This window comes from Mesoplodon mirus (genome assembly GCF_964341445.2).
Source record: "Mesoplodon mirus genome assembly, chromosome: 3".
In the NCBI taxonomy this organism is placed as follows: domain Eukaryota; kingdom Metazoa; phylum Chordata; class Mammalia; order Artiodactyla; family Ziphiidae; genus Mesoplodon; species Mesoplodon mirus.
The window spans coordinates 15,949,618-15,975,323 of NC_138978.1; the positions used below are offsets into that span (position 1 = coordinate 15,949,618).

Genomic DNA, 25,706 nt, shown 5'->3' on the forward strand with positions numbered 1-25,706 from the left:
TGAACTGCCAGGAAACTCCCCACTATGAATTTCTTAAACTAAAAATTTTAAATCAATGTAATATTTGCACAGTGCAAAAAAAAAAAAAAAAAAAAATCAAAGAGTACCAAATAGCTTCTAAAAAAAACCCAGGAGTTCCTTGTCCAGCCCGTCCCCTCACCTGCCTGAGGCAATCTCTATAATACCAAATAACATGCTTATTGCTCTTTCTTGGTTTATTAAATTCAGACAAGTTTCACTGACTTCCCATTATGAAATTCAGGCATTGCGTAATGGGGCTCCCTTATCGCCCACCTCCCGACCTCCCACGGTGCTTGACACGTTCTCTCTTATGACCCGTGACCCAACTTCACAGTCAACTGGAATGGCTTCCTCTCCCCTCCATCCTCCCTCAGAAACCCTCTCAAGCTATAAGCCATCCCTCAAGGACTTCTACCCTTCAAAGCTTCCCCCAAGGTCCAATTTAACTAGATTCCAAGGGATGATCTTTGTGGGGACGGGAGCAGGGCTGGCATGGCCTGTGCAGGGCTCTGGCCTCGTGGGATGGCTCTGTCTTCCCCGGGGGAGGAGGGAGAGGACATCTGTTTCAGGGCCTCTGGGGTCCAGACATTTCCCAGAGGCTCTGAATCCTACCTCAGCTCCCCAGAATAGCCCCAAGGTGTCAGGTGGCACCTGGGGTGTGGGGCAGATTAACTGGAAATATCACCGGGATTAGGTTCAAGGCGGTCTGCCCTGAGAATCAAAACACTGCCTCGGCTTCGACACAGAGGCACAAGCGTTTTGGCGGGCTGCCGGCCCCCATGGACAGTGGCAGGGTGCCGGGCCTTCTTGCCTTCTAGAGGGCAGCTTGGGGAGGAAGGATTCTCTTCCCCAACAGCCAACTAGGGCAGTTATCCTCAGCTCTCCGGAGGGGATGCAAGGAATGAGGGCCTTAGGCTGATGCTAAAAATTCTCAAGGCTCCTGTACATGTACTGCTCTTATTGCCAGGACCACAGCAAGGAGGGTGAGATTATTCCTCCCTCCGAGATCCCTCCCCTCCCACTTTCCCCTTTAACCTGGAGGGCTTGGCAAATCAGCCCTAACTGGGGGCTCAGAGGCCCTCAGGGATCAATGAGCTCAAAACTCTCATTTTATAGCTGGGAAAAGGAGGTCTAGGGAATTCCCTGGGGGTCCAGTGGTTAAGACTCGGCAGTTCCACTGCCGCGGGCCCGGGTTCAATCTCTCGTTAGGGAACTAAGATCCTGCAAGCTGTGTGGTGCAGCCAAAAAAATGAAAAATAAAAAGTGAGGTCTGGAGGGGGAGGGCATATAACAGCTTTTTGGCAGGACTGGGACCAAGACCCACAGTCTGATTTGGCCAAGGGCATTATAGTTTTGTTCTCGAATCCCAGGAGGAAGACTGAGGCACAGGAAGGTTCTTCAGCTTCACCCAGGCAGAGAGAAAGTGGGCTGCCCCAAGAGGAAGGGAGAAAAGCAAAGAGCATCGACTGAGCACCTAGCCCATGCCAGGCCCTTGGGATGCACCATCCCACTGAACCCTTGTAAACAGTGTGCAAGAGTGCACCGTGAATCGCATTTTGCAGATGAGGAAACAGGCTCAGGGTGGTGGTCACAATGTGGCTGGACGAGGCAGAGCCAGAACACTGTCCACTCTGAAGTCAGGGATTTTTTTGGCTCAGCGTGGACTCAGCACAGAACTAGGGTGAGACAGACTCACAGACATCCTTGGGGGGCAGCCCCACCATCCTGGGACATTCAGAGCGTTCCTGCCTCTGAGGTGTTGCCCCTGCGTGATTACTCAGGGCATGGGGCTCAGGGGCTCCTGGGGTAGATGCCTGAGGGAATATGGGACCCGGAGGGGTCAGATAGACCAGTGGGTCTCAAAAGAAACCCAATTTTCACTAGGATTGCTGGTGGAACAGGAAACGCAAGTTCAGTGGGGTGAGTTTTTCATAAAGCTTTATTTCCGCAATGTAAACGACTGTCTTTTGTTCTGAGATTATGCCCTGCCTACTCTTTGGGTGTTAAAATGTTAAAATGATGGCGATAATTGATGGTAAATTGTTTTATTCCTCTCTTTTCTTTCTGGCCAAGTGTCAAAATGGTCAGGTTTACTATTTTTTGGTTGGCGGGGGGAAGAGGGGACACTTCACTGACCCATGGAACCTAAATATCTGGAACTTGGGGCAGTTAAAGAAATAATTGTTCAGTGAGACCACAGCCTTGGAACCCCAGAAGGACGAGCCTGGTCATGCATCACGTGCGTATTTGGTACCTTCTGGACTCTCATGCCTGCAGCACCCTGAGAGGCTTGCTCCGAGCACAAGCTTAGAGTCTTCTAGCAGAGCCTTGCCTCCTTACAGTGCACTGTTTTGCCGTCCATCCTGAGTCTGCCGTGCTTTAGGGTGGAAGTCTCGTTAGTGGTGTCGTCAGCCCCTGGGCATCTCCCTTCTCTGCCAGGCCTCTGGCCATTGCCCTTCCTGCTAATGTCCTCAGGTGTCCTTGTCTCTCTGGGGTTAGGTTTCCTCAGGGACGGTCACCTGAGACAATCTGGGGGCACTGTGTGCCCGTGAGGTGGACACACGTGCCAGCCCTCAGCTGCGACTCGGGAGGCTTGGGTTTCATCTCCCAAGGCCCCCCGAGGTTGTCCTGAGGAACCCCCCACCCCCAAGGCCAGGTACTCACACTCCCTCGGTGCGGAAAGGAGGGCAGGTGGCCAGCAGTCAAGCCCGGTTGGGAATAAGCTCAGAAGCAGGAGAGCACTGCTGTTGAGCCTATTTCAGTGGCTAAAGACACAGGGTTGGAGAAGGAGGGGCTGGCTTGGGAACTAGTTATTTTGTGGGGGCAGTTCTGAGACCCCTGGGGGATGTGAGATAATTGAAATGGCGGGGTGTCCCATAAACCACTTTCAGGGTTTGTGGCCTCAGGTAAGTTTTTGTTTGTTTTATTTTTTTTAGGAGCCTTGATTTTTCTCATCTGTAAAATGGGGACAATACTAGTGTGTATTCTCAGAATAGATGTAAGAATAGATTGAGATCATGACAGTAAACCACTTAGTACTGGAGCCTGGCACACAGTAGGTGCTCAATAAATGCCACTTCTTCACCAAAGTCCCGGACACAGAGCAGGTGTTCAGAAAATAGACATTGTTATTTTTAAAGCACTCAGCACATAGTTGACTCTCAGTAACTGGTAGTTCCCTCCCCCTGACATGTGGCTACTCTATCAATGTGAAACTGAAGCTGGATGGACAAAATGACCCACTGAAATGTCGCCCTGGCTTAAACATTATCTGATTTAAAATTTAAAAAAGTAATACCTCCACTGCAGAGGAGTCGAGTGAATGAAGCTTCAGAGGACCACAACCCATGCGCCCTGGCATCCAGGGCAGGGGAGTGCATTGCAAATGGAAAGAACCCAGGAGGGGAATGATCCTGAGCTCTGGACCCAACCTGCCACTGAGCTGCTGTGTGACTTTGAACTAGTTCCCTAACCTCTCTGGGCCTCAGTGTCCTTGTGAATCAAATGAAGGGCTTGGACTAGGTGAGTTAAGGACCCAGGCTGCACCTTTGTATCCCTGGGATGGGTCTGGGGAAGGCAAGTGTGTAGCTTGGATTGTTGAGGACAGCACAGGTTTTGTAGACAGGTCATTCCCCTCACTATGAGAGGCAAGCTCTTCTCCAGGCTGCAGGGGAGAGGCGGGAGAGGAACAGACTTTGCTCTTTCTCCTCCATGGCCCCCAGAGCCTGCGATGGGGACCCTGACATTGGGGTGAGTCGCTGGCAGACCAAGGCATGCCTCCTCCTGCAGCATCCCCACCCCAGGACAGAAGGGCCTGGGCACGTGTGGCATCACTTTTCGGGCCTGCATTATTCAGAGGAAGCTCTGAGTGCCAGGTCGGCAGCACTGAAAACAGCCCAAGTGTCTCTGAGAAGAGCAGCAATGCCAGCCCCTGGGGAACAAAGGCACCCAGGCCATAGCCACGTCAACTCACCAATGGCCGTGAGGAAGAGTCCAGCCTGGTCCATGGGGGTGACCCCCTCCTCTTCATAGTAGTTGACGGTGACCTTGACAGGGAGGGGGCACATTGGGAGGAAGAGAAGAGCAGAGATCACAGATCACGGAAGAGAAGAGCAGAGATCACAGATCACAGGCAGGAAGATCTGCAATGACCACTTCCCTCCCTCCCACCTCACAGCCTGTCAAGCCTCTCTAAACATCTGAATCCTCTCCTCCAGGAAGCACTCCTGGGTTGGTGGGCTGTTTCTCTCAGATTATCCAACTAGATAGGGGACTCCCCTTTCTCAGAGTGCATCCAGGGTGCCGACCTGCCCCCTGGTGCATTCTGCTGCTTGTGGGGGCCCCACATCTGCCTTGGTGTGTGTCTAGCTGCCGCCAAGCAACGAGGGGGCTTAGGTTGCTCTTACTGGATAATGCCCAGCGCCATCACTGACATGGGGCACACAGTGAAGTTCATAATTAGAGAACTTAGGGAAGAGAGAGTCTGGTCTCGGCTCCAGCACTTGGGCAAATCACTTTGCTGCGTGGGCTCTCAGCATCCCGTTTGATACACGGTGAGACCAAGGATGTTTGTGGCTGTAACTTCCAATGATTCTAATAGTTCGTCATTCAGCAGCACATGATTTTAACCTGCCATGAAGTCATCATTCTATGATCTAACAACAGGCTGTCTAATACCATAGCCACTAGCTGCGGATGTTTATTGAGCACTCGAAATGTAGCAAGTCTGAACTGAGATGTGCTACAGGTATGAAATGCACAGCAGATTTAGACTTGATGTGAATGTAAGCTAGCTTGTTCATTTTTTACATTGATATCATGTTGAAATGATAATATTTTGATGATAGAGTTAAGGAAAAAATATCAAAATTAAGTCCCCCTGTTTCTTTTTGCTCTTTTAATGTGGTTGTTAGAAAACATAAAATGATGCGTGTGGCCCTCGTGCTGCTTCAATCAATAGCGCTGGTCAGCCTGTCTTGATGCCAGCACCATGGGTCCCCAGTTCCCACGGCCCTCACAGGGGCGCCTCCCCGGCCATGGTACCTTGTCGCTGCTGGCCTCGGCGCTCGCCTGGCTCATGGTGAGCCGCAGCGTGGTGCTGGGCGAGAGAGGCCAGCGCTGCTTGCCGTCGGCGGCCACCTCCTCAGGCTGCCTGTCGCACACCACCTCCACCTGCACGCGCTCCGAGTGCTTCAGGCTGAAGGTCTGGGCCCCGGCTGGGGCCGCACTGTAGGGAGAGAGGAGGGCGGTCACGGGGATCCCTGGGCAGGTGGGACAAGGGGCTTCAGGAGAAGACTCCTGGAGGGACGAGGCTGCAAGGACACTCCCAGGCTGCCTGGTCTCCCTAGGGACCCAGCTGTACTGTAATTACCTGGTAGTGAAGAGGGCACTTGTTAAAAATACAGATTCCTTAAGTGGGGGAAGGGATAAATTAGGAATTTGGGATTAACCACTACACAGTACTATATGTAAAATAAATAAACTACAAGGACTTACTGTATAGCACAGGGAACTATATTCAATATCTTGCAATAAGCTACAATGGAAAAGAATCTGAAAAAGACTATATATACACATATATGTGTATATATAACTGATATAACTGAATCACTTTGCTGTACACCTGAAACATAGTAAATTGAGTACACTTTAATTTTTTAAAAATCACTGTATTCTAATTAAAACATCTTTTGGCCTAAAAAAAAAATTGCCGATTCCTTGGGCCAATCTTGTACCCACTGAGTCAGAATATTCCAGGGTGGGGCCTGGGGATCTGAATTCTTAACACGCTTCCTCGTGTTTCTGACAGGCAACCAGCTTGGGAGCCACCTGGTACTGTATGGGTGAAGGTCTGAGGCTCAGACAGAGGAATGAGTTTGCTCCAAAGACAGTGCCAGGCCTAGAACCCTGTCTCCCAACCCCTGTCCAGCATCTGAGCTGAAGGCCAGGAGACCTCAGCTGATAGAGAGGAGGCAGGTGTCAAAGCACTGGGTTTGCACAGAGAAGAAGTCTGAAACTCAGGGGTCTTCAAGGGGCAAGCGTGGGCTGGCTCTTTCACAAAGACCCCTACTTTCTGTCACAGCTTTCACAGCTTGGAATTCTGAGAGTCATTCCTTGGGGTTCTGGAGTGGTTTTCTATTGAAAGGGAAATAACTTTGGAATTCTTGAAAAGCCATCAAGATTTCAGGGCAGAAAACTAACTGGTTTGAGCTGCTTGCTATGGACTGAATGTTTGAGTCTTCCCAAATTCAGATGTTGAAGCCCTAACTCCCAATCTGATTGTAGTTGAAGATAGGGCTTTAGAAGGTAATTAAGGTTAAATGAAGTCATGAGAGTAAGGTCCTAATCTGATAGGATTGGTCACCTTGTAAGAAGAGGCAGATGGAGGAGAGGGAGAGAGAGACAGCGATCTCTGTGCACCGAGGAAGGGCCATGTGAGCCCACAGCCAGAAGGCGGCTGGCTGCAAGCCAGGAAGAGAGTCCTCACCAGCACCCAACCATGCTGGTACCCTGATCTCAGACTTCCAGCCTCCAGAACTCTGAGAAATAAATTTTTGTTTTTAAGCCACTGAGCCTGTGGCATTTTGTTTCGGCAACTCAAGCAGATTAAGACACTGGCTTAAGGGGAGATAACAGGAAGGACAAGGAGATAGAGGAGGAAGGTACCCAGGGCTGACAGTTTTGCTAAATCTCCAGCCCCCTGTCTGAAGGTTCCTAAAGGCTGAAAAGGGCTCAGAGGGATTTAGGTGGATTCTCATGGGATTTGGGACTAAGGTACAGGTACAAGTGTCTGCCTCAAAGGCACATCTGCTATTTTGAAGGTCTGGTGTTCCTGGGCTCCCGAAGAGTTCTCCACTGTGATCGGGCATCAGAATCATCAGGGGGTGTTGTTTAAATCTTCACTTTTTTGAAGGCTACAGATTTGTGGATCCCATTCCCAGAGAGTTTGGCTGGCATGGCTGAGGGGCAGCTGAAGCTGTAGACAGTGACCAGGGTTGAATGAGAGCTTTAGGCCAGTGGTTCTCAAAGTTCAGGAGCAGTAGCAGCGGCAGCAAAAGCATTACCTGGAGGGCTTGTGGAAACATGGATTGCCTGGCCCCTTCTCAGCATTTCGGAAATTCAGTAGGTCTGGAGTGGGGCCTGAGAGTCTGCATTTCTACCACGTGTCTAGGAACTGCTGGTGCCGCTGGTCCAGGGGCCACACTTTGAGAGCCACTGGTCTAGATGTGCGGCAATGCACTCTGGTGCTTAGAGCCCTGGGATGAGATGGCCAAGGCCCTGAGTGTGAGTTTGCAGAGGCCCCCAGGCAGGGTCTCTTCGATCCAGGCCATAGACTGTGGGAGTTACTGGCAAAGACCACTGGTCTCGGGCATTGGCAGGAGAGACCACTGGGCAATGGTCAGGCAGCCTGTGTCCAGGGCTGGGAAAGGAGCTTGTAAAAGAAGCTCCAGAACCACTCTGTTTCTTGTCTGTCCCCTTCTAAACTCCTCAGCCCATCATGGGGACACTTGGTGGCTGTGGTCTGCTGCCCTCCATTCACATCCAGCATTAGGAGAGGCACAGAGTCTGGGTAGAAACCCTGGATTGGGAGCACATGTGCAAAAGATATGGGTTCAAGCCCAATTTTGCCACTGACTTGCTGAGGGGGTCTTGAGTGTGTCCCTTGCACCTTCTGAGTGTCCACTTGCCGACCCATAAGATGCAGGACAACCGCCCATCCCTCCTGTCTCTCATTCTTTGGCGGGGACGGGGCGGGGGGCAGTGCCTGCATTTTGCCTCACGGTATTACCACCGGGTGTCTGTCCTCCTCTGGATTGTAAGCCCCCAAGGGCAGGGTCTGGTCTCCTCTAGGGCCTAGCACAGGGCTGGCACATGACACATACTCAGCAAAGAGGGTGGAGCTGAGCAGGACAGAGGTGAACCTTTTAGAAGCTCCAGGCAGCAAATCCCAAAAGGAGGTGTGGGTACCCATGTGAGATGCTTTTAGGTGGCACATGGATGCACAATTTAAAAGAAGACTTATGTATTTATTAAATGTATTATCTTTTATGGCAATTGATAAAGGTTGGGCATTTATGGTAATCATATAAGATCTCCACTTAAAGTTATAACAAAAATAAGAGTTGGTTTAAAGAAAAATTTTAAGTTAATGGTACTAGAGGTAGAATACGCTTTTGGTAAAAATTACGGGAGTCTGGGCAGTTGTAGGCTCAGATCTAGGAAACATTCCCCTAATGCAAGTCCTGGGTTTGACCATCAACCTGCTGGTGGCCTTGGGCAAGGCGTTTGTCCTCTCTCAATTTCATCAAGTGTAAAATGAGAGAATGGGACCAGGTCAGAGGTGACTGGAGTCTGGGGAGCACAGAGTGGGCAGGCCTGGACAAAGGGGTAGGGAGGAGGTGCTGAAAAGCTGGGGATCTCTCTGCCAGATCCCCACCCTCCCTTTAAGCAGAGCCACATTATTTCATCTTGTCTTATATAATGGGTTTCTGCATACAACTCTATTTAGAAAAAATTGCTTTATAAACTCACAGGGCAGGATAATCTTTAGGGCCCCGATTCTGACAATAGTGAGATATAAGTGATGCTTCCTGCCACCCTCATTCCTCTGAGCCAGTTAGAAACTAGAGGAGGCCGCAGAGGCTCGGGGGTTAACGCCCCACCCACACTGGAGCTCTGGGGACTCACACTCTCCCACCCCAGCACCAGTCCTGCTCTGAGCTGAGCAAACAGCTATTCTTCCAGCGGCCCTGGCAGAAGCAACAAAGGCATCTATTGTCCCCCGTGGCTCCTGCTGGCTGCCTCCCTCCCTCCCCAGGAAGAACCTCTCAGAATCCCCTGCAGAAACCCAAGAGCCAGGGGCTGCGACCACTTTGTCCCTGGAGGCTGCAGGGAGGGGCCTAGGAAGTTACGGAGGGAAGTAGGGCAGGGATGGTGGTGGCCATGACCTCCTGCTTATGGGAAAGAGGCTAAAGATATATAGATGGAAGGACAGGCTAGGACCACATCTGCACTGCCCCCCATAGCCCAGTGCCCAGGATGTGACCATGCTCAATATATGTTTTGGGAATAAATGAATGAATGGACCCACCCTTCTTGGTTTCCCAAATTGTATTACCAGAGTGATTAAAAAAAAAAAAAAAGAAATCAGGTTACTTGCCTGCTTGAAAATACTCAATGGCTCTTCAGTGTCTACCAAACAATAAATCCAAACTCTGTAGCCTGGTATTCGCCCAGTGGCATTTAGCCACCGCATCTCAACTGGACTCCCCAGCCTCACTTCCTGCAACTCCTCCCACCCTCTCAACTCCCTGAATGGTTTCATCTCACCATGCATTTTGCATATGCTGTTCCTTCTACCTGTAGTACTTTCCCCTGACTTCTCTGCCTGGCAACTGCCCATCCCTCTCTGACGACTCAATTGATTTGTCTCCATCCATGTTTATTTCCCCTTGTGGCAGTTTATCTCCTTGAAGGTAGAGATTGGATTTTCTTTTTGTTTCAGCACCTGGCTTAGCAGACACACGGTAAGTAAATGTTTGCTGCAGGAAGGGCTGGAAGAGGGAACTTGCTTATGTGGTCATTCATTCACTCAACATGTATTTATTGAGCACTTACTATGTGCCAGGTGTATACTAGGTCCTGGGGGGTAGAGCAAAAAAGATAATATGTTCCCGGGGCCCATGGAGCAAATGTTCCAGTGGAAGAGAAAGACTTTTGATGGATTACACAATTATGTGATTACAGCTGTGAAAATTGCTCTAAAGGAGAAGTATGGGGTTCCATGAAGCCCTGGCCTGGAGGTCGAGAAAGGATTCCTGGAGGAAGTGGCACGTTTAAGTTGAGGTTTAAATTTTACACTCTAAACGATAGTTAAGAATTAGTTAAATCAGTGGTTCTTAAATTCGAGTTGCATCGGCAACACCTGAAGAGCCTGTTAAAATACACGTGTCGGGCTACCCCAAGAGTTTCTGATTTAGCAGATGGGGTGGGTGGGTGGGGCCTGAGAAACTGCATTTCTCTCCCCCGCCGCCCAACTTTACTGAGGAAAAACTGACAAATAGAATTGTATGTATTTAAAGTGTATGACAGGATGATTTGATACATATACAGTGCAAGGAAAGAGCATTGCTAACAAGCTCCCAGGTGCTGCTGCTGCTGGTCCGGGGACCAGTGTGAGAACCGCTGAATTTGGACAAAGTGAAGAGAGGAAGAGGAGCAGGGACTTCCAAGCAGCAAGGACAGCTTGGGTGATGGCCTGAGGTGGAAGTTAGCCCAGAATGTACAACAAACTGGAAGGAGGTAAATGTGGCTGGAGTTTGGGAGCAAAGGGGAGGGAGAGGGGTGGGGGGAGAGGACCCAGATCATGGCAAGGAGCTGGCCATTCTCCTGTGGGCACCGAGGCTTCTGAGCAGGGGAGACGTGATCATTTTTGCACTGCAGACAGATCCACCAGGGTGCAGGGTGGGCAATGGATTCAGGAGGCAACCAAAGGAACTTTGAGCAAGACTGGAAAGTAGTGTCAGAGGTATTGATAGAAGAGGGATGTTCACTGTGCCTGGCCGAAGAGAATTCTGGGTGTTGTGACCTAATACCTGCTCAGCCCCACAAATGCTGTGTGGCCTCTAGGGAGCCAGTCAGCCTCTCTGGTCTTTGCTCAGTCAGTGGGGAGGGTCACCAGCTTGGCCTCGCAAGGTTGGGATGCTCACTCGGCCTGGGACTCGAGGGCAGTACGTGCCTGCTGCTCGCTGGCACCTGGCTCTCCCAGCTTGTCCGCCTGCCCTGGGCCTTGTTAACACCAGCGGGGCTTACTCCACAGTGAGCCCAGCTCCTGGCAGACTGGGTGTAACACCCTGTCCTTGGGTCTTTGCAGGAATCTGAGGGGGTTTGTGGGTGCCAACCTGGCGTGCAACCCTATGGCGAGCACCCTCCAGGAGCCACCTGGTGTGGTGGTGGCCAGAGGCCTGGGGTGGGTAGCTGGTCTGGACAGGGATGGGTGAAGACGAAACATGACTTTTGTCTTCAGCCAGCCTTCTTCTGTGCCTGGTAAGCTAAGCAGCCTCTCTCACTAGGCACTGGTGCCTCCAGCTGCCCAAGGAAGAAACAATCTAATCTATGGTCACTCCCTCTGCAAACACCTTCAATGACTCCCTCCTGCCTGCAGAACAAAGTTGAACACCTGAGCCTGGCATTCAAAGCCCCAGTTTAAATGTATCCGCCCTCTAGTCTTACACTCCAGGCTATAGAAACTATGCCCTTTCTGCCCCCATGTGTCCCGACTTTCTTGCCAGGTACACTTGCTCCTGCATGGCCTGTCCTGGTCACACTGTGAACCCCTGTCCACCCTTCAGCTAGGTTGCCACCTCCTCCAGGAAGTCTTCCCTGATCCTATCAGCCAGGACTCATCTCTCCCTCTCTTCGTTGGTGCTTCAAACAACACTTAACACTTGTTCAACATTTCTCTCCCATGAACATTGTAAACTTTCTGAGGCCATAGTTCATTATTATTTGTTTTAATAATATTATAATAAACCCAATACTAATTCCTGATAACCACTTACTGAGTATTATGTACCAGGCACTGTTTCAAGCCCTTGGCCCACGTGACTTCAGGCCATCCTTTCGATAACCCCATGAGGCCTGTATAAATGTCATCCCACTTTACAGATGAGCATGTTGAAGCCCACAGAGGGCAAGCACTTGCTCTGAGTCTCAGGGACAGACTGAGATGGGCAGGGTATGGGGTAAACTCAAGTGCTCTCAGCTCCGGGCCTGGTTGCTCCCTTCCTGGGAGAGGATCCAGAGGTTACAGTCCTCCTTAAAGGTCCTTCAGGTAGGGACACCTGGCGGGGGAGGGGGACTGTCAGGCCTGGCTCAGGAGAGGATCAAATGAGAAGCCCCCTACTTATTTTGCACGTGGGGGTCAGAGGTCCAGAGAGGGCAGACCAAAGGCTGGCTTCCTGCCCTGGGCTCTTGGGTGAGTGACCAGGTTAAGCAGGCTTGGGCCAGTCAAAGCCCCAGGCATGGTGTCGGGCCTGGCTGGGCAGGACAGAGCTGTCTCCGAAAACTGGCTCCCCCAAAGTTGAACAGGTGTGCCTGTCCAGCCGGGAGTGGGCACTGGGGTGAGCCCCTGCTGCTGCGCTCAGGCCCTGTGGGTAGGGAGGCAAGGCTCTCAGGGACCCCAGCCGTGCAGGGGGCTGTGGGCTCGAACCGCAGGGTTCCAGGTGCCCCTTAGGACCCTGCGGCTCCCCGGGAGCCAGCCCGACGCCCAGGCCCTGGAGCAGCTCCTGGTGGGGCTTCCTTTGTAGAGTCGAGGGCTCTGGGTGTTGTTCTAATTTATGGGGCCACCTGACCTGGCCTGAATGCCACCTCCTGTCATTCTCTCAGGAGCAAGTGCTGCTCTGGCCAAACTCGGCCACATGCCCTTGACCTTCCACCGGCCTGTCCAATGGTATCCATCCCTTGAGGCTGGGGGTGGAGAGCCCAGTGACAGGCCAACGATAGGCCAGTCCACATGCATCCCTGGCCACAACCATCCATCCATTCACCCAGCCAAGGAGCCCTTCAGTGACTTGAGGGCAGGAAGTTCACAGGAACAAGGAACACAGTGAGCAGGGAGAGGACATGCCTAAAACACGAGCCCTAGGGCTTCCCTGGTGGCGCAGTGGTTGAGAGTTTGCCTGCCGATGCAGGGGACACGGGTTTGTGCCCCGGTCCGGGAGGATCCCACATGCCGCGGAGTGGCCGGGCCCGTGAGCCATGGCCACTGAGCCTGCGCGTCCAGAGCCTGTGCTCCGCAGCGGGAGAGGCCACAACAGTGAGAGGCCCTCATACCGCAAAAAAACAACAAACAACAAAAAAAAACCCACGAGCCCTAGCAGGCGGCCCGGCAGAGCAGTCAAAGGCCCAGTCTCCACACCACCGCCATTTACCAGCCGTGCCATCTTGGACAAACATCCCTTACCTCAGTTTCCCCCCAAAGAGTACCTAACTCATAAAGTTGTTGTGAGGTTTAAACACATGTAAATTATTAAGTACACGTGAGATGCGTGTGCAAGGTGCCCAGAAGGCTGCCTGGTACAGAATAAGTGAGCTAGTAATATTAAGTAAATAATAAGATCTGCAAAGATAAAAACAATAGTCATGAGGTAGGGAGTGACTGGGGCTTTGGGTCGGGCACTACGAGAAATGGGGTGGAGTCAAGAAAGCTGCTTGGAGGAGGTCACGTGAGCTGAAACTTGCCAGGCTCGCAGAGGTCTGGGGGACAGCGCTCCAGGCAGCGGGAACAGCGCCTGCAGAGGCCCTGAGGTGGGGATGAGGGGGGTGCATTCAAGGGCCAAGAGCATCCACAAAACCAACGTGGCCGGAGTGGAATGCGCGCAGGGGAGTCAGCAGGAGATGTGGGGTCAGTGAGGCGGGGCCGGGCACCCTATGGGAAGGCACCAAGTCCTCGTCGCTTCAGACCGGACTGCTGACCCTCCCTGGCCTTTGCCTAAGGATACCTTCTAAAACACTCAGACCAACCAAGAGACAGAGAGAGGGGGTCTGAGTGAGTTGAGGGAGTGAGATGGGGATGAATTTAGATTCGGCAGGCTCTCCTCCAAGGCAGGATATGTAACTGCCCCATGCCCTGTTTTTCCAGCATTTTGCTATGCTGACGTCTAGGAACTCCTGCCCTGGTACCCCCTTTCCCATCTTCTGCCAGAGAGTGATGGGTAAGACCCTGCCAGGAGAAATGGCTGGCTAGCCTCTGCCTTAGGGTATCTCAGAGAAAGGGGCACAGGATCACCCCTACTTCCTACCTCATGGGCTCATCATGAGGTCAAATGTAACCAGGAGAAAGCCCTGGAGAGGCAAGAGATAGCTGATACCATCATCTCTGCTCTGAAGCTCCTGCAGACCTCAGGGTACGGGTCCTGACCTCTCTCCACCAGGGAGAAGGGGACACCTGCCCAACTGAGAACTCTCACGCTCCTGGACAGATGCACGAACCAGGGAGGGATAGGAGACGCTGTCTGCACAGCCTAGTCTGCGGGAGACTCGGGCAGAGTGCGATCACCCCACTAACTTACTCCGAGGCTGCCCCTCCTCCAGTCCCTCCAGGCTCGGGGGGTGTCCGGCCGAGGTGAGCGGGGAGGGTGAAACCGACATAGGGGTGCTGCTCACTCAGTGTCCTCTCTCCACCTCCAAGCCAGAGTCAGATGGGGATTCTTCAGCCCCAGTGGAGAAACGGCTGCCAGCTAAAGGGACCATCAGGGGAGATTGTGCGGACAAGGCGTACATGTGCCAGACCTAAGATAAGTACACTTCGGGGTGGGAGAAGGAAACAGCAAGTATCTTTAACAATGATCGCCAAGTAAATCTCTAGAAAAAAAAATCTTACTTCCTTTTTTCTGCGCAACTATTTATAGCTTGCCAGAACTCAGAATGTGGCTGGGTCAGGTCATCATCCCCAAAGGACCAGTTTTGCTGGGAGAAGGAGGGTGACCCTTAGGGCCTGCTGAGGAAGGGGCAGGCGAGGCCCCTGCTGTGTGTCTGGAGGGGAAGGAGGTCGTGCGTACATCCCAGGAAAGGCGGCCCAGAGCCCTTGGGAAAAGGGGAGGGTGTTGAGGTCTGTTCACTTGCCTCTGTGACTCAGGAGTGAGGGGTCAAGACACCACTCCCTCACTAACTGGGCCCAGGGTCCACCAGACCTTGTCCCTTGGTGTCTCCTTGGAGATTGGAGCCCCTGGGGGCATCACGTGGGGTCTTGGGTCAGGACCTGTGTCTGGGTGGGGAAGGGCTCAGTGGGAAGTGGAGGGTCAGTTGGAAGTGGGTGAAGTCTCCGGGGGCAGTGGGCTCATGGCCTGGGTGGAGAGTGGGAGGGACACATGCTGGGAGGTGCACCCAGTTCAACCTGCTAGTTTTAGGGTCACACAGGCTGGAGTGGAGATTCAGAGCCTGAGTTCTGACCCACACGGAACTAGACCTGAGTCCTGTGTGACATCAGGCAAATGGCTTCACTACTCTGAGCCTCACTTTCCTCATCTACAAAATGGGACGATCCTAGCACAGCCTCCAAGGTCTGTGGAGAGGAAGAGAAGAGATAATGCATTTGGTCTGTAAGTGCTCACCGATATCTCCTGCTATTAATACTGACAGTCGCTCTTACCACTACAGCTATCAGGAGTAACAATGACCCAGTCTCCTTAGTTTCAGAAGGGGCTTCTGTCCACTAGACCAGTGGTTCTCAACTGGAGGTGACTTGGCCTGCCAGGGACTGCTGGCATTGTCACAGCTGGGGAGTTGCTACTGGCATCCAGGGGTTAGAAGCCAGGGATGCTGCTAAACATCCTACAATGCACGGGATAGCCCCTGGCGACAAAGAATTATCCAGCCCCAAATGAGGTAGTGCCGAGGTTAAGAAGCTCTGCTCTAGACCTGCGCTGTTCAGCACATACAGTGGCCACCAGCTACCTGTGGCTATCGAGCGCCTGAAATGCGGTTAGTCCGCATAGAGGTGGGCTGTAAATATAAAACACACGTTGAATTTCAAACACTTAGCAAGAAAAAGAGGATGTAAACTAGCTCCTTAATAAGTTTTATATTGATTACATATTGAAATGCTAATATTTGGGATATATTAGGTTAAATAAAATATATATTATAACTAATTTTACCTGCTTATTTTAACCTTAAAAGTGTAGCTACTAGAAAATTAAAAACTACACATGTGGCTCTATTTGTGGCTTGCATTCTATTTCCGCTGGACAGCGCTGGTCTAGACTGTACTGCTTCTCTTGGGGGTGGCGGAGAGTCTTAGGTGAAGGGCGGGTGGGAGGTGAGGGTCGCTGGGGCTGCGGCTGGTTTCTTGAGAAAGGACAAAGGGGATCGTCACACGTCTGCCTCTGCCAGAGTCCACATCTCCTCTGCTCCCTGCCCCTATACGGGCTGGGCCTCTCTCTGCCAGGACAGAGGGCGGGCAGGGGGCCTGAGCCTGAACCCCTTCTTTACTCCCCACTCCTCAATGGAGGCACCATGCCAGCCTTTCAGGCTGCACTAAAAGTGCCCCAGTGAACAAACAGGCGGGTATGGTGACAGCTGAGGCTTAGAGACCTGAGTGTCCTGGCTCCCGTCCCACTCCCTGGCAGTGCCTAGTTAGGACTGGGGTGGGGGGGTGGAGAAGGGAGGGGAGCGCTCCCAGGCCACTGAGGCCTGGACCACACTCCACTTTTGTGTTATGACCTTCAGAAACCACCCCTGAGGTTTTCATGTGGACAACTGAAGCCAGGGGCCAATGAGTGGAGAGGGTCCCTGGTCTGCACGGTGACCAGGCCCTTTGCTCTCAGGGAAGACCAGTGTCTGATGAGGAAGAGGCTAGAGACTGGCCAGCAGGGCCGCCAGGGCCACTGGAGGTGACAGAGACAATGGGCGGGAGGATGTGTGGGAAGACACAGGGATGGGGTTTGGTGGGGGGGCCTGAGAGAGGCAGGGGGCTCCAGATGACAGAATGATTTGGGAGCAGTAAGCCACTTTGGCACTTCCAGCTTAGCTCAAGGCACAGAGAGGTTCAGGGGACTTGCCCAAGGGTATCAGCATGGGGTCCCCACCCCTGGGTCCTGCATGCTCCCTCCTCTCAGCACTGACCCCTCCCATGCTAGCAGTGGGGGACATTTCAAATGCTTGGAACAGGGGGCTGCAGGATCCCCCCCTGGACTCTCCACCCCTTCATTCACACCAGCCACGCCTTCGCAAGACCTGCCCCATGCATGGTGGGGAGACGGGTCATTGCACTTGGCTGCTTCCTGGGGGCTGGGGGTAGCAGGGGATCCCTGACTTCAATTCCCCCAGCCCAGGTCCCGCTGTCTCAGAAATCCTGCACCCCACCAGAGTTCGTGGACAGGAGAACAGGGCCAGGGGGAACAGCATCCTGAACAGGAGAGCGCCTCTGACAAAGACTCCACCTCACACCCTCGGTCTGGGGGAACAAGGTCCCTCTCCGACCCCACGGTGAAGTCAGGGGAAGGCATCTGGGGACAGGGAGCTCAAGGCCAGTGCCTGGCGACAGGCAACCACCAGCAGCCCCCACAGGGCGAAGCTGGAGCCTAGGCGACCCCTAGGGCCAGATTCCGCCCTTGGGCAGCTCCCCTCTGGCCCCGCCCCACCCCCTGGCAAATCCTGGGGGAAGCTCAGCTGATCTGGGAGTGGAGGGAGGGGTTGGGCTGAGGCGGGTGGTGAGCCAGGAGGGTCTGAGGGCGTAAGGGAGGTGCTGAGGGGAGAGCGGGGAAGGGAAAGAGGAGAGGATGCTGGGGAAGCTTAGTGGGTGCTGAGGTCGTCCTGGGAGAGGGGCTGGAGAGGTGGGAAGACTCTGGTGAAGGGTCTGGCGCCTGGAAAGGAGTAGTAAGGGTGCTGGGGCTGTGTCAGGGTGTCTGGGAGGGTCTCCGGATTCCGGGGAGGCTGACACAAAGTTTGGGGGCTGTCAGGTTTCTGGGCAAGGTTCTTAGGATTTCTGGGCGCGGGGGCGTCGGATGAGGGACGACTCGGGCTGGAGGCAGGCTGTCCGTGTCCCCGAGTCTGGCGAGGGTCTCAGAATTTCTTGGGCCCAGATTTCGGGCCGAGCCCGGAGTCGGAGGGGGTCTTGGGCCGGCGCGGTGGCCCGGCTCACCTGTAGACATCGGTCCAGAGGTGCGTGCCCAGCACGTACACCGCCTCCACGCGGCTCCCGTACTGCAGCCGCACCGTCCGCTCGCGCAGCATCTTCCCCGTAGTGCCTGGCCCCGTGCCCGTCCTCTCTCGTCTGGGTCCGCCTCGAGCACCTGCCGCACGTGACCCTCCAGCACTCCGCAAGCGCCGCGAGCCCCGCGCTCCGCCTTTATCCTGCCGCCGGTGGGCGGAGCAGTCCGTCGGCCTCCTCTCGCAGTGGGCTGTGGGCCCGTCCGTCAAGCGTGGCCACGCCCCCCCACGACTCTTCCCGCCGGTGCCCCACCCCCAAGCCCCCAGCCCTCCCCTCCCCCACCCCCAGGCCCACCCCAGCCCTCCCCCTCCCCCCGCCATGGTCTGAGTGATGTCAGCAGTTGCCAATTTCCTACTTTCACTGGTTGATTTGCTCATTCTTTCATTCAACATACTTTCAGTGGGCCCCCAGCTGGCCGGCGCCAGGACACAGGGCCAGTCAGCCGCCCCTCCGGGCGCCCCCCCGCCTCCCCCCGGCCCTGCGGGGCAGATAATGCAAATGTGGAGCTGTCATAGGGGCGGGGACAGGAGGCGGTGGCCCAGAGCGAGTGGATGCGCTAAACCAGCCCAGGGTCCCGGACCTAAGCCTTCTTAAAGGAGGGGTTTGCAAACTAAGGGGAAAGGAGGAGAGGGAGCTTCCTGAGCAAACGGGAAAGCCAGATACAGCCTGCTCCCTCTCCCCCTTAGCCCCCAACAATCAGATCAGTATTACAGAGGGAAAGTGGGGAGAGGGGTGGCAGTGGGGAACTCAACAGCCTGCAGGGCCAGAATGCCAAGCCAAGGCACTGGTGGGTGGCGACGGGAGCCTTGGCATGGCTTCCTCAGAGAGGAATGGTTGCCGGTGGAAGTGAAGGAGGCCATCTGGCTGCCCTGGATGGAGGTGCCCCTGGGCAGGGTCCATGAAGACCCCTGCTGGGGCTGCTGAGAGTGCTGGAGAAAAGGGGATTGATCTGACCACTGTTGGTGGACTGAAATATTGATGTTGCAGTGGAGGGATAGTGAGGGGGCACCGTTCTGGCCTGGGCCACTGGGCAAAGGACGGTGCCCCTGCAGAGGTCAGTTCGTGTCTTGTGGAGGCTGAGCTTCAGAATGACGCCCAGTGGGAGCCTGAAGCACCCCCACCGAATCCCATACCCTTCCAGCTCTGAAGCCAAGCCAGGGCCTGTTCAGATAATTCACATAAGACTGAGTGGTCCTTGGTAGAAGGGGCAGGAGCTGAGGTGTTCCTGACAGGGCAGAGGTTCTAAGAAGGACGTGGCAGGCTGGAGGGGATGCGTGTTTGGGAAGGGGGTACGTCTGCTAGGGGGATGGGAACCCTGGGACGGGGTGCGTTTGAATAAGAGGGTCGGGGTTCACAAGGGCTCAAGGCTGAGACACACCCAGACTCCTGACCCCAGCGGCCTCCTCGAGGCAGCCCAAATTAGGAGATAGCCAAGACCCCAGCTGTTTCTGGGTAGCCGGCACCTAGGAGGAACGTGGGTGGGCAAGGAGGAAGGCCTGAATCGGGCTAAGGGGGCATCTGTCCTCAAGGTGCACAGACCCAGGGAGATGCTGGTAGCTTTTGATGGGCTCCCACGGCCGCTGAGTGCACCGTCCAATCAGGAGGCAGGATGACCACCTGCCAAAAAGGTAAAAAACTTGTGCAGCTCAGAGCTGACTTCGAGGCCTCCGAGGTGGGCTCTTGTCCCGGCATCCCTCTACCAGAATTACTTTTGAGCCCCTACTATGTGGCAGCTACGGGGCGTATGCCAGGGTCCCCACATTCCTGGATATCATAGAACACAGCACCCTCATTTCACCCACTGGGGCCCAGGGTGGGGGGAGAAGCACTGCACCCTGACCTGGACCTGGGCAGGTCATCCCAGGAGCAGGGGAGTGATAACATCAGGCAGAGGTGGTGATTGCCAGGAGAGAGCGAATAACAGTGGGCCCTTAATGCATTCTTTCTGCATGCCAGGTGCTGTTCCAGCGGCACTTTTCATGCGTTGGAATTAGATCATTATACCCTCCCAATAACCCCACCACTTTACAGATGAAGAAAGCGAGCCGCAAAAAGGTTCAAGAATTCGCCCTTGGTCTGGTCTCATAGCCCCTAAGAGCGGCAGAGCCAGGATAGGAACTTGCAGGGGTGCGGTGGGAGGGTTGGGGGTGGACGGCAGGGGCAAAGCGGGTAAGAGCAGGGAAGGAATGTTGTCTCTTAACTGGCAGAAGAGGAATCCCAAGTTCTAATCCCAGCCCCGCCTTTGTGGAACCTTGGACATTTCACCCAGCCTGCCATTTGGAGCCTCATTTTCCTCATCTGTGAATGAAGTGATCTCTCCGCCCAGGTGTAAGGATGACATGACATGAGACAATGTACGGAAAACACTAGCACAGTCTCTGGCACAGGCGAGCGCTCAAGCAATGAAACTCTCTCTTCTTAAAAAAAAATCCCACCCAGGCCCGGCTGACACATGCTCAGGGCTCCTGTCCCTGGCTCGGGGCCTGTAGTGTTGGGTCACAGCGCCTGGTTGGTGGGATGGGAGCCTCCGGGTGCCCAAGGGTTTAAAATAGCTGAAGTGGTCACAGCTGTTGGTGGATTCAGGGCCGGAGGTCTCAGCCATCACGGTTGCTCCCCTGGGGCCCAGAAGAGCCACGAGGCATCTCATTGTGCCTTTTGGGGAAGGCTAGCAAAGAGCAGGCTTAGCTCGGGCCAGTTCTGGCACCAATCTGCACCTCACACCCCCAACTCAGTCTGGCTCCTGCCAAGCAAGTGGCCAGAGAAGCTGGGCTGGGAGAAGCTCGTCAGAGCTGTCTCTCGCTGTGCCAGGCCTTGGGGGGACCGGGGAGATGACCCAGATAATTCACGGGCCTGCCTTGTCCTCAAGTACACTGATGGCATCATACATGCAAGAATTTAAAAAGGAAGAAATACACAAGTAATACCTGATCATTTCCTTTTTTTTTGGCCTCTCCGCTTGGCTTGTGAGATCTTAGTTTCCAGACCAAGGATCGAACCTGTGCCCCCGGAAGTGGAAGGGCGAAGTCTTAACCACTGGGCTGCCAGAGAATTCCCCTACCTGATCATTTTGGAAAAATAATTTTAAAAAAGGTCTCCCATGACCCCAGGGCTAGAGATGAGCATGTGAACACTTTGGCATGTGATCTCACAGGGCCCACGCAGAGGCTGTCTGATGCTGCTGGGGGTGACTGCGCTTACTGAGCCCTAGGCTGGGCCAAGAGCTGCTCTAAGGGCTTCACACCTCTTAGCTCATTTAATCCTCCCAATAACCCTAAGAGCTGGGAGCTATTATTATCCCCAATTTGCACAGAGGCATCGACCAGCCTGGCGGTGAAGAGCATGCATGACCTTTGGACTTGGCAAACCTGAGGTCAAGTCCAGCTCAGCCCCTCAGTAGCTTGGGGACCTCTCTAGGCCTCAGTTTCTACTTCTGTATAGGAGATACTAGCAATACCCAGCCCACAGGGTTGTAAGGAATAACCAGTTGATACACAGCAAAATGCTTTGTGCATTAGGACTACAGACTCAAGTCCTAGTAAATGGTAATTATTTTCTATGCCTGTATATAGTTCAGTTTTTGTAAAAATAGGTTTCTGACTGTACATGCTATTTGATATCACACTTTAAAGGCCTCTGCAATGTGTCACAAGCATACATTCATACCCCTTCATGTTGTCCAGAACTTCAGAGTCTGCAAATCAAAGCAAGGTTTTAATTAGCCGAGGAGACTCAGAGAGGCACAGGGATGGTGCAAGGTCCTACAGCCAGATAGCCAATGAAGGAACCCAGGGCACAGAGTGGACATTATTCAGTGAACCACTGTGTGCCAGGCTGTACCGGGTACCAGGTGGTCTGAGATGTGAAAACAGGCAGCCATAGTACAGCTGTGGCCTCGAGGGAGTGGGAGGGCAGGAACAGGGGGCTGCCCTGTGATCACCTTGAGGCACCCCCAAAGCCACCCAAGCAGATGGCTGGTGTCTAAGATCCTCAAATACAGAAGCTCTGGAGGGGCCACTGAGCCAGGGCCCTGGGGACCCAGAGGAGGGGAAGCAGGGCTGCCATGCAGAATAAGGGGAGGGAGCTGGGTGTCCAAGGTGAGACCAGGAGGGTGGGCTGGACATAGGGAGGGGAAGATGAAAGAGTGTTCCTGACAGAGGGAAGTACACATGCAAGGCCTGGTGAGTTCCATCTGGCCGGGGCCGGGGATGGGGAGAGTCTGGCCTGGCCACGGCCATGTCACACAATGCCTTATTGTATAAGTCATGAAGAGGACTTTTGGCTTTACCTTAAGGTCACAGGAAAGCCTAGGAAGGACCTTGAAACATGGCCATGACATGATGCGTGCTTTAGGAAAATCACTCAGGCTGCCATGTGGAGCTGAATTCAACAGGAATTTTGACAGGAGGCCAGAGTGGTAAGGTGATGGGGCCTGGCTCATCATCCCCAAGGCAGCTACTCTGTGCCCAGGGACCTCCTCTCCCCCCAACTCTGCCCTCAAGAGCAGCTCCCCATACCCTGAGCCTTTCTTTGGTCCCTCACATCCCCTTTTCCCCAGCAAAGCCCAATCTCTCATCCCACTCTTTTGGAAGGGTTCCCTGGCCAGCCAGTGAAGGATGGGCTCTGGTATGGGGCATTAATTTTGCTCCTGTTCCTGCCCTTGGTCCTGTCTGATATTCCACTTAGGAGGAGGGCAGAGCTGGGGTGTTACATTGTTATATTTATGCAGTGACGAGCCAGGCGGTTATTCAGCCGCTAATACCACAGGTATTCAGAATGAGGGACGTGTGTCCTGCTCTATACTCACCCTTCAAATCCTTCCGGGGCTACTGTCGCCTACAGAAATTTATTTTAAGGAACTGCTTCATGCCATTGTTTAGGTTGGCAATTCTGAAGTTTGCAGAGTAGGCCAGCAGGCTGGCTGGAATTTGGGAAGAGTTGATGCTGCAGTCTTGAGTCTGAAATTTGCAGGCCGGAAACTCAGGCAGGGTTTCTATGATGTATTCTTGAGGCAGAATTTCTTCTTCTTCTGGAAACCTCAGTCTTTGTTCTTGAGACCCACCCACACTAGGCGGGGTGGGGGGGGTGGCGGGGAGGCGGTGACTTGCTTTACACAAAGTCTATTGATTTATTTTATTTTATTTTTTTGGCCATGCCAGGCGGCCTGTGGGATCTTAGTTCCCCAACCAGGGATTGAACCCAGGCCCTCAGCAGTGAAAGCTCTGTGTCCTAACCACTGGACCACCAGGGAATTCCCAAAGTCTATTAATTTAAATGTTAATTACATCTAAATAAAAAATACTTTCATAGCAACACCTAGTCTGGTGTCTGACTAAAACAACTGGGGAGCCAGAGCCAAGCCAAGTTGACAATTAAAGTAGCCTTCATGGTGCCAAAAACTGGGCTAATGCTCTGATGCACGAGGTCATTATTTATGGAGCACTGACTTCTTACCAGGCATTCTTTTTTTTCTTATTGAAGTATATTTGATTTACAGTGTTGTGCTAATTTCTGCTGTACAGCAAAGTGATTCAGTTATACATATATATACATTCTTTTTAAAATATCCTTTTCCATTATGGTTTATCACAGGATACTGAATATAGTTCCCTGTGCTATACAGTAGGACCTTGTTGTTTACCCATTCCATATATAATTGTTTACATCTGCTAACCCCAACCTCCCACTCCATCCCTCCCCCCAACCCCTCCCCCTTGGCAACCACCGGTCTGTTCTCTATGTCTGAGTTTGTTTCTGTTTCATACATAGGCTCATTTGTGTCATATTTTAGATTCCACATACAAGTGATATCATATGGTATTTGTCTTTCTTTTTCTGACTTGCTTCACTTAGTATGATAATCTCTAGTTGCATCCACGTTGCCACAGATGGCATTATTTCATCCATTTTCAAGGCTGAGTAATATTCCATTGTATATAGGTACCACATCTTCTTTATCCACTCATCTGTCAGTGGACATTTAGGTTGTTTCCATGTCTTGGCTATTGTGAACAGTGCTGCTATGAACATAGGTGTGCATGTATCTTTTTGAATTATGGTTTTGTCTGAGTATATGCCCAGGAGTGTGATTGCTGGATCATATGGTAATTCTATTTTTAGTTTTCTGAGGACCCTCCATACTGTTTTCCATAGTGGCTACACCAACTTACATTCCCACCAACAGTGTAGGAGGGTTCCCTTTTCTCCACACCCTCTCCAGCATTTGTTATTTGTAGACTTTTTAATGATGGCTGTTCTGACTGCGGTGAGGTGATACCTCATCGTAGCTTTGATTTGCATTTCTCTAATGATTAGTGATGTCGAGCATCTTTTCCATGTGCCTATGCTTGCCGGGCATTCTTGCTGCAACCCCAGAGGCACCCTCACTTTACATTCCAAAGGGTAGATTGACTTGCCCATCATCTTATCGTAGTCACTGAGATTCAAACCCAGCTCAGTCTGAGGACAGAACTTGGATTCTTAATCCCTCCACGCCCCTAAAGCAGAGCTACGAATGTGGACCTTGAAGAAGATGTGATGGGTCAAACCTCTCAAGAGCTGCCATGGGGCCAGATTAAGCTGACTGGTCTGTGTAGACCTGTGCTGTCCAACATGGTAGGTAGTTGTTGCCACCTGGGGCTACTGAGCACTTGAAATGTGGCTAGTCCAAATTTAGATGCTCTGGAGGTGTAAAATACACAGATTTCAAAGACTTAGTGTGCAAAAAAATAAAAAAGGTAATTAAAAATATATTGACGGGCCTCCCTGGTGGCGCAGTGGTTGAGAGTCCGCCTGCCGATGCAGGGGATACGGGTTCGTGCCCCGGTCTGGGAGGATCCCATATGCCGCGGAGTGGCTGGGCCCGTGAGCCATGGCCACTGAGCCTGTGCGTCCGGAGCCTGCACTCCGCAACGGGAGAGGCCACAACAGTGAGAGGCCCGCGTACAGCAAAAAAAAAATATATATATATATATATTGACTACCTATTGAAATGATAGTATTCTGGATGTATTGGGCTACATAAAAATATTATTCAAATTAATTTCACCTATTTCTTTTAATTAAAAAAATGTGGCTACTAGAAAATTGAAAACTACATGTGAAATGTGCACTTGTGTCTTGTATTATATTTCTATTGGCAGTGCTGGTCCAGACTCTTCTAAACTTTTAGGCAGGAAATGTGGCCACCTTGTTTGTGATCACCCCTCCTGGGCTGAGCCTTGGTGCCTGGGCATAGTACATACATATTTGGTGGAGAGAGTGGAATTGCTCTGGAGTTCCCAGAGGGCATCAGTGAGGTCTGTGACAAGAAGATACAGAAAAGAAAATGTGGTGGAGGATGGAAGAGGTTAGTGATCACAAGGTGGCGCCAGATCCCCATTTTAGAAGCAGGGAGGAGGGAGGTTTTTCCTCACCTGAGAAAAGGTACCAGCCAGCGTGAATCTGAGAGATCAAGGATGCCTCCTGTCTCTGTCCAGCCTCACTCAGCTCCTTCCTTTAGCTTTTGGGACCCTCTCTCCCACAGGCATTTGGGGTCAGCGTTCAGGGACTCTGTGTGAGGTCCAGTCCCTTAAAGTAGGGTCCCCTCTCTGGACAGAGGGGCAACTGAGGCCCAGAGAAGGGGGAGTGAGGCCTGAAGAGGGGCAGCCTCTTGGTAGCAGAGTCTGGTCCTTTGAGCCTCATCCTTTATGGCTGTCCTGTTGCCTTAATGCCTTGGTCCCTTGAGCCTGGGTTGTTGATTCACTCTAACAAGCTTAATAAATAATCACTGAGTATGTGCCAGGCATTGGGCTGGGCAGGAGAAGGTGTGTGATCTATAAGACATGTGTGTACACATATGCACACATACCCTTTTATAAGAATGCTTCTTAGGCATTTATAACTACCTGGACGTAGGTGCTATAATTATTCTTGTTACACCCCACGAGATGGTTAAATTCTCCATCTCTAGAAGAAGTCCTCTTAGATTTAAACC

At 52.6% G+C, this 25,706-nt stretch overlaps 1 protein-coding gene across 2 annotated transcripts in view; it reads right to left on the reverse strand.

The window, feature by feature from the left end:
* The window catches only part of PADI2 (peptidyl arginine deiminase 2), a gene marked incomplete at both ends in the record, with an annotated part of 44,091 nt that extends 26,316 nt beyond the window's left edge, over positions 1 to 17,775 (reverse strand). The window contains 3 exons of one of the 2 annotated variants that reach the window (XM_082613289.1): positions 3,995 to 4,067; positions 5,065 to 5,248; positions 17,666 to 17,775. In XM_082613289.1, coding sequence (XP_082469415.1) covers positions 3,995 to 4,067; positions 5,065 to 5,248; positions 17,666 to 17,757 — 349 coding nt within the window. The remainder of the gene's footprint in view (positions 1 to 3,994; positions 4,068 to 5,064; positions 5,249 to 17,665) is intronic. The other variant, XM_082613288.1, reaches the window with a different exon arrangement.
* Positions 17,776 to 25,706: the final 7,931 nt, after the last annotated feature.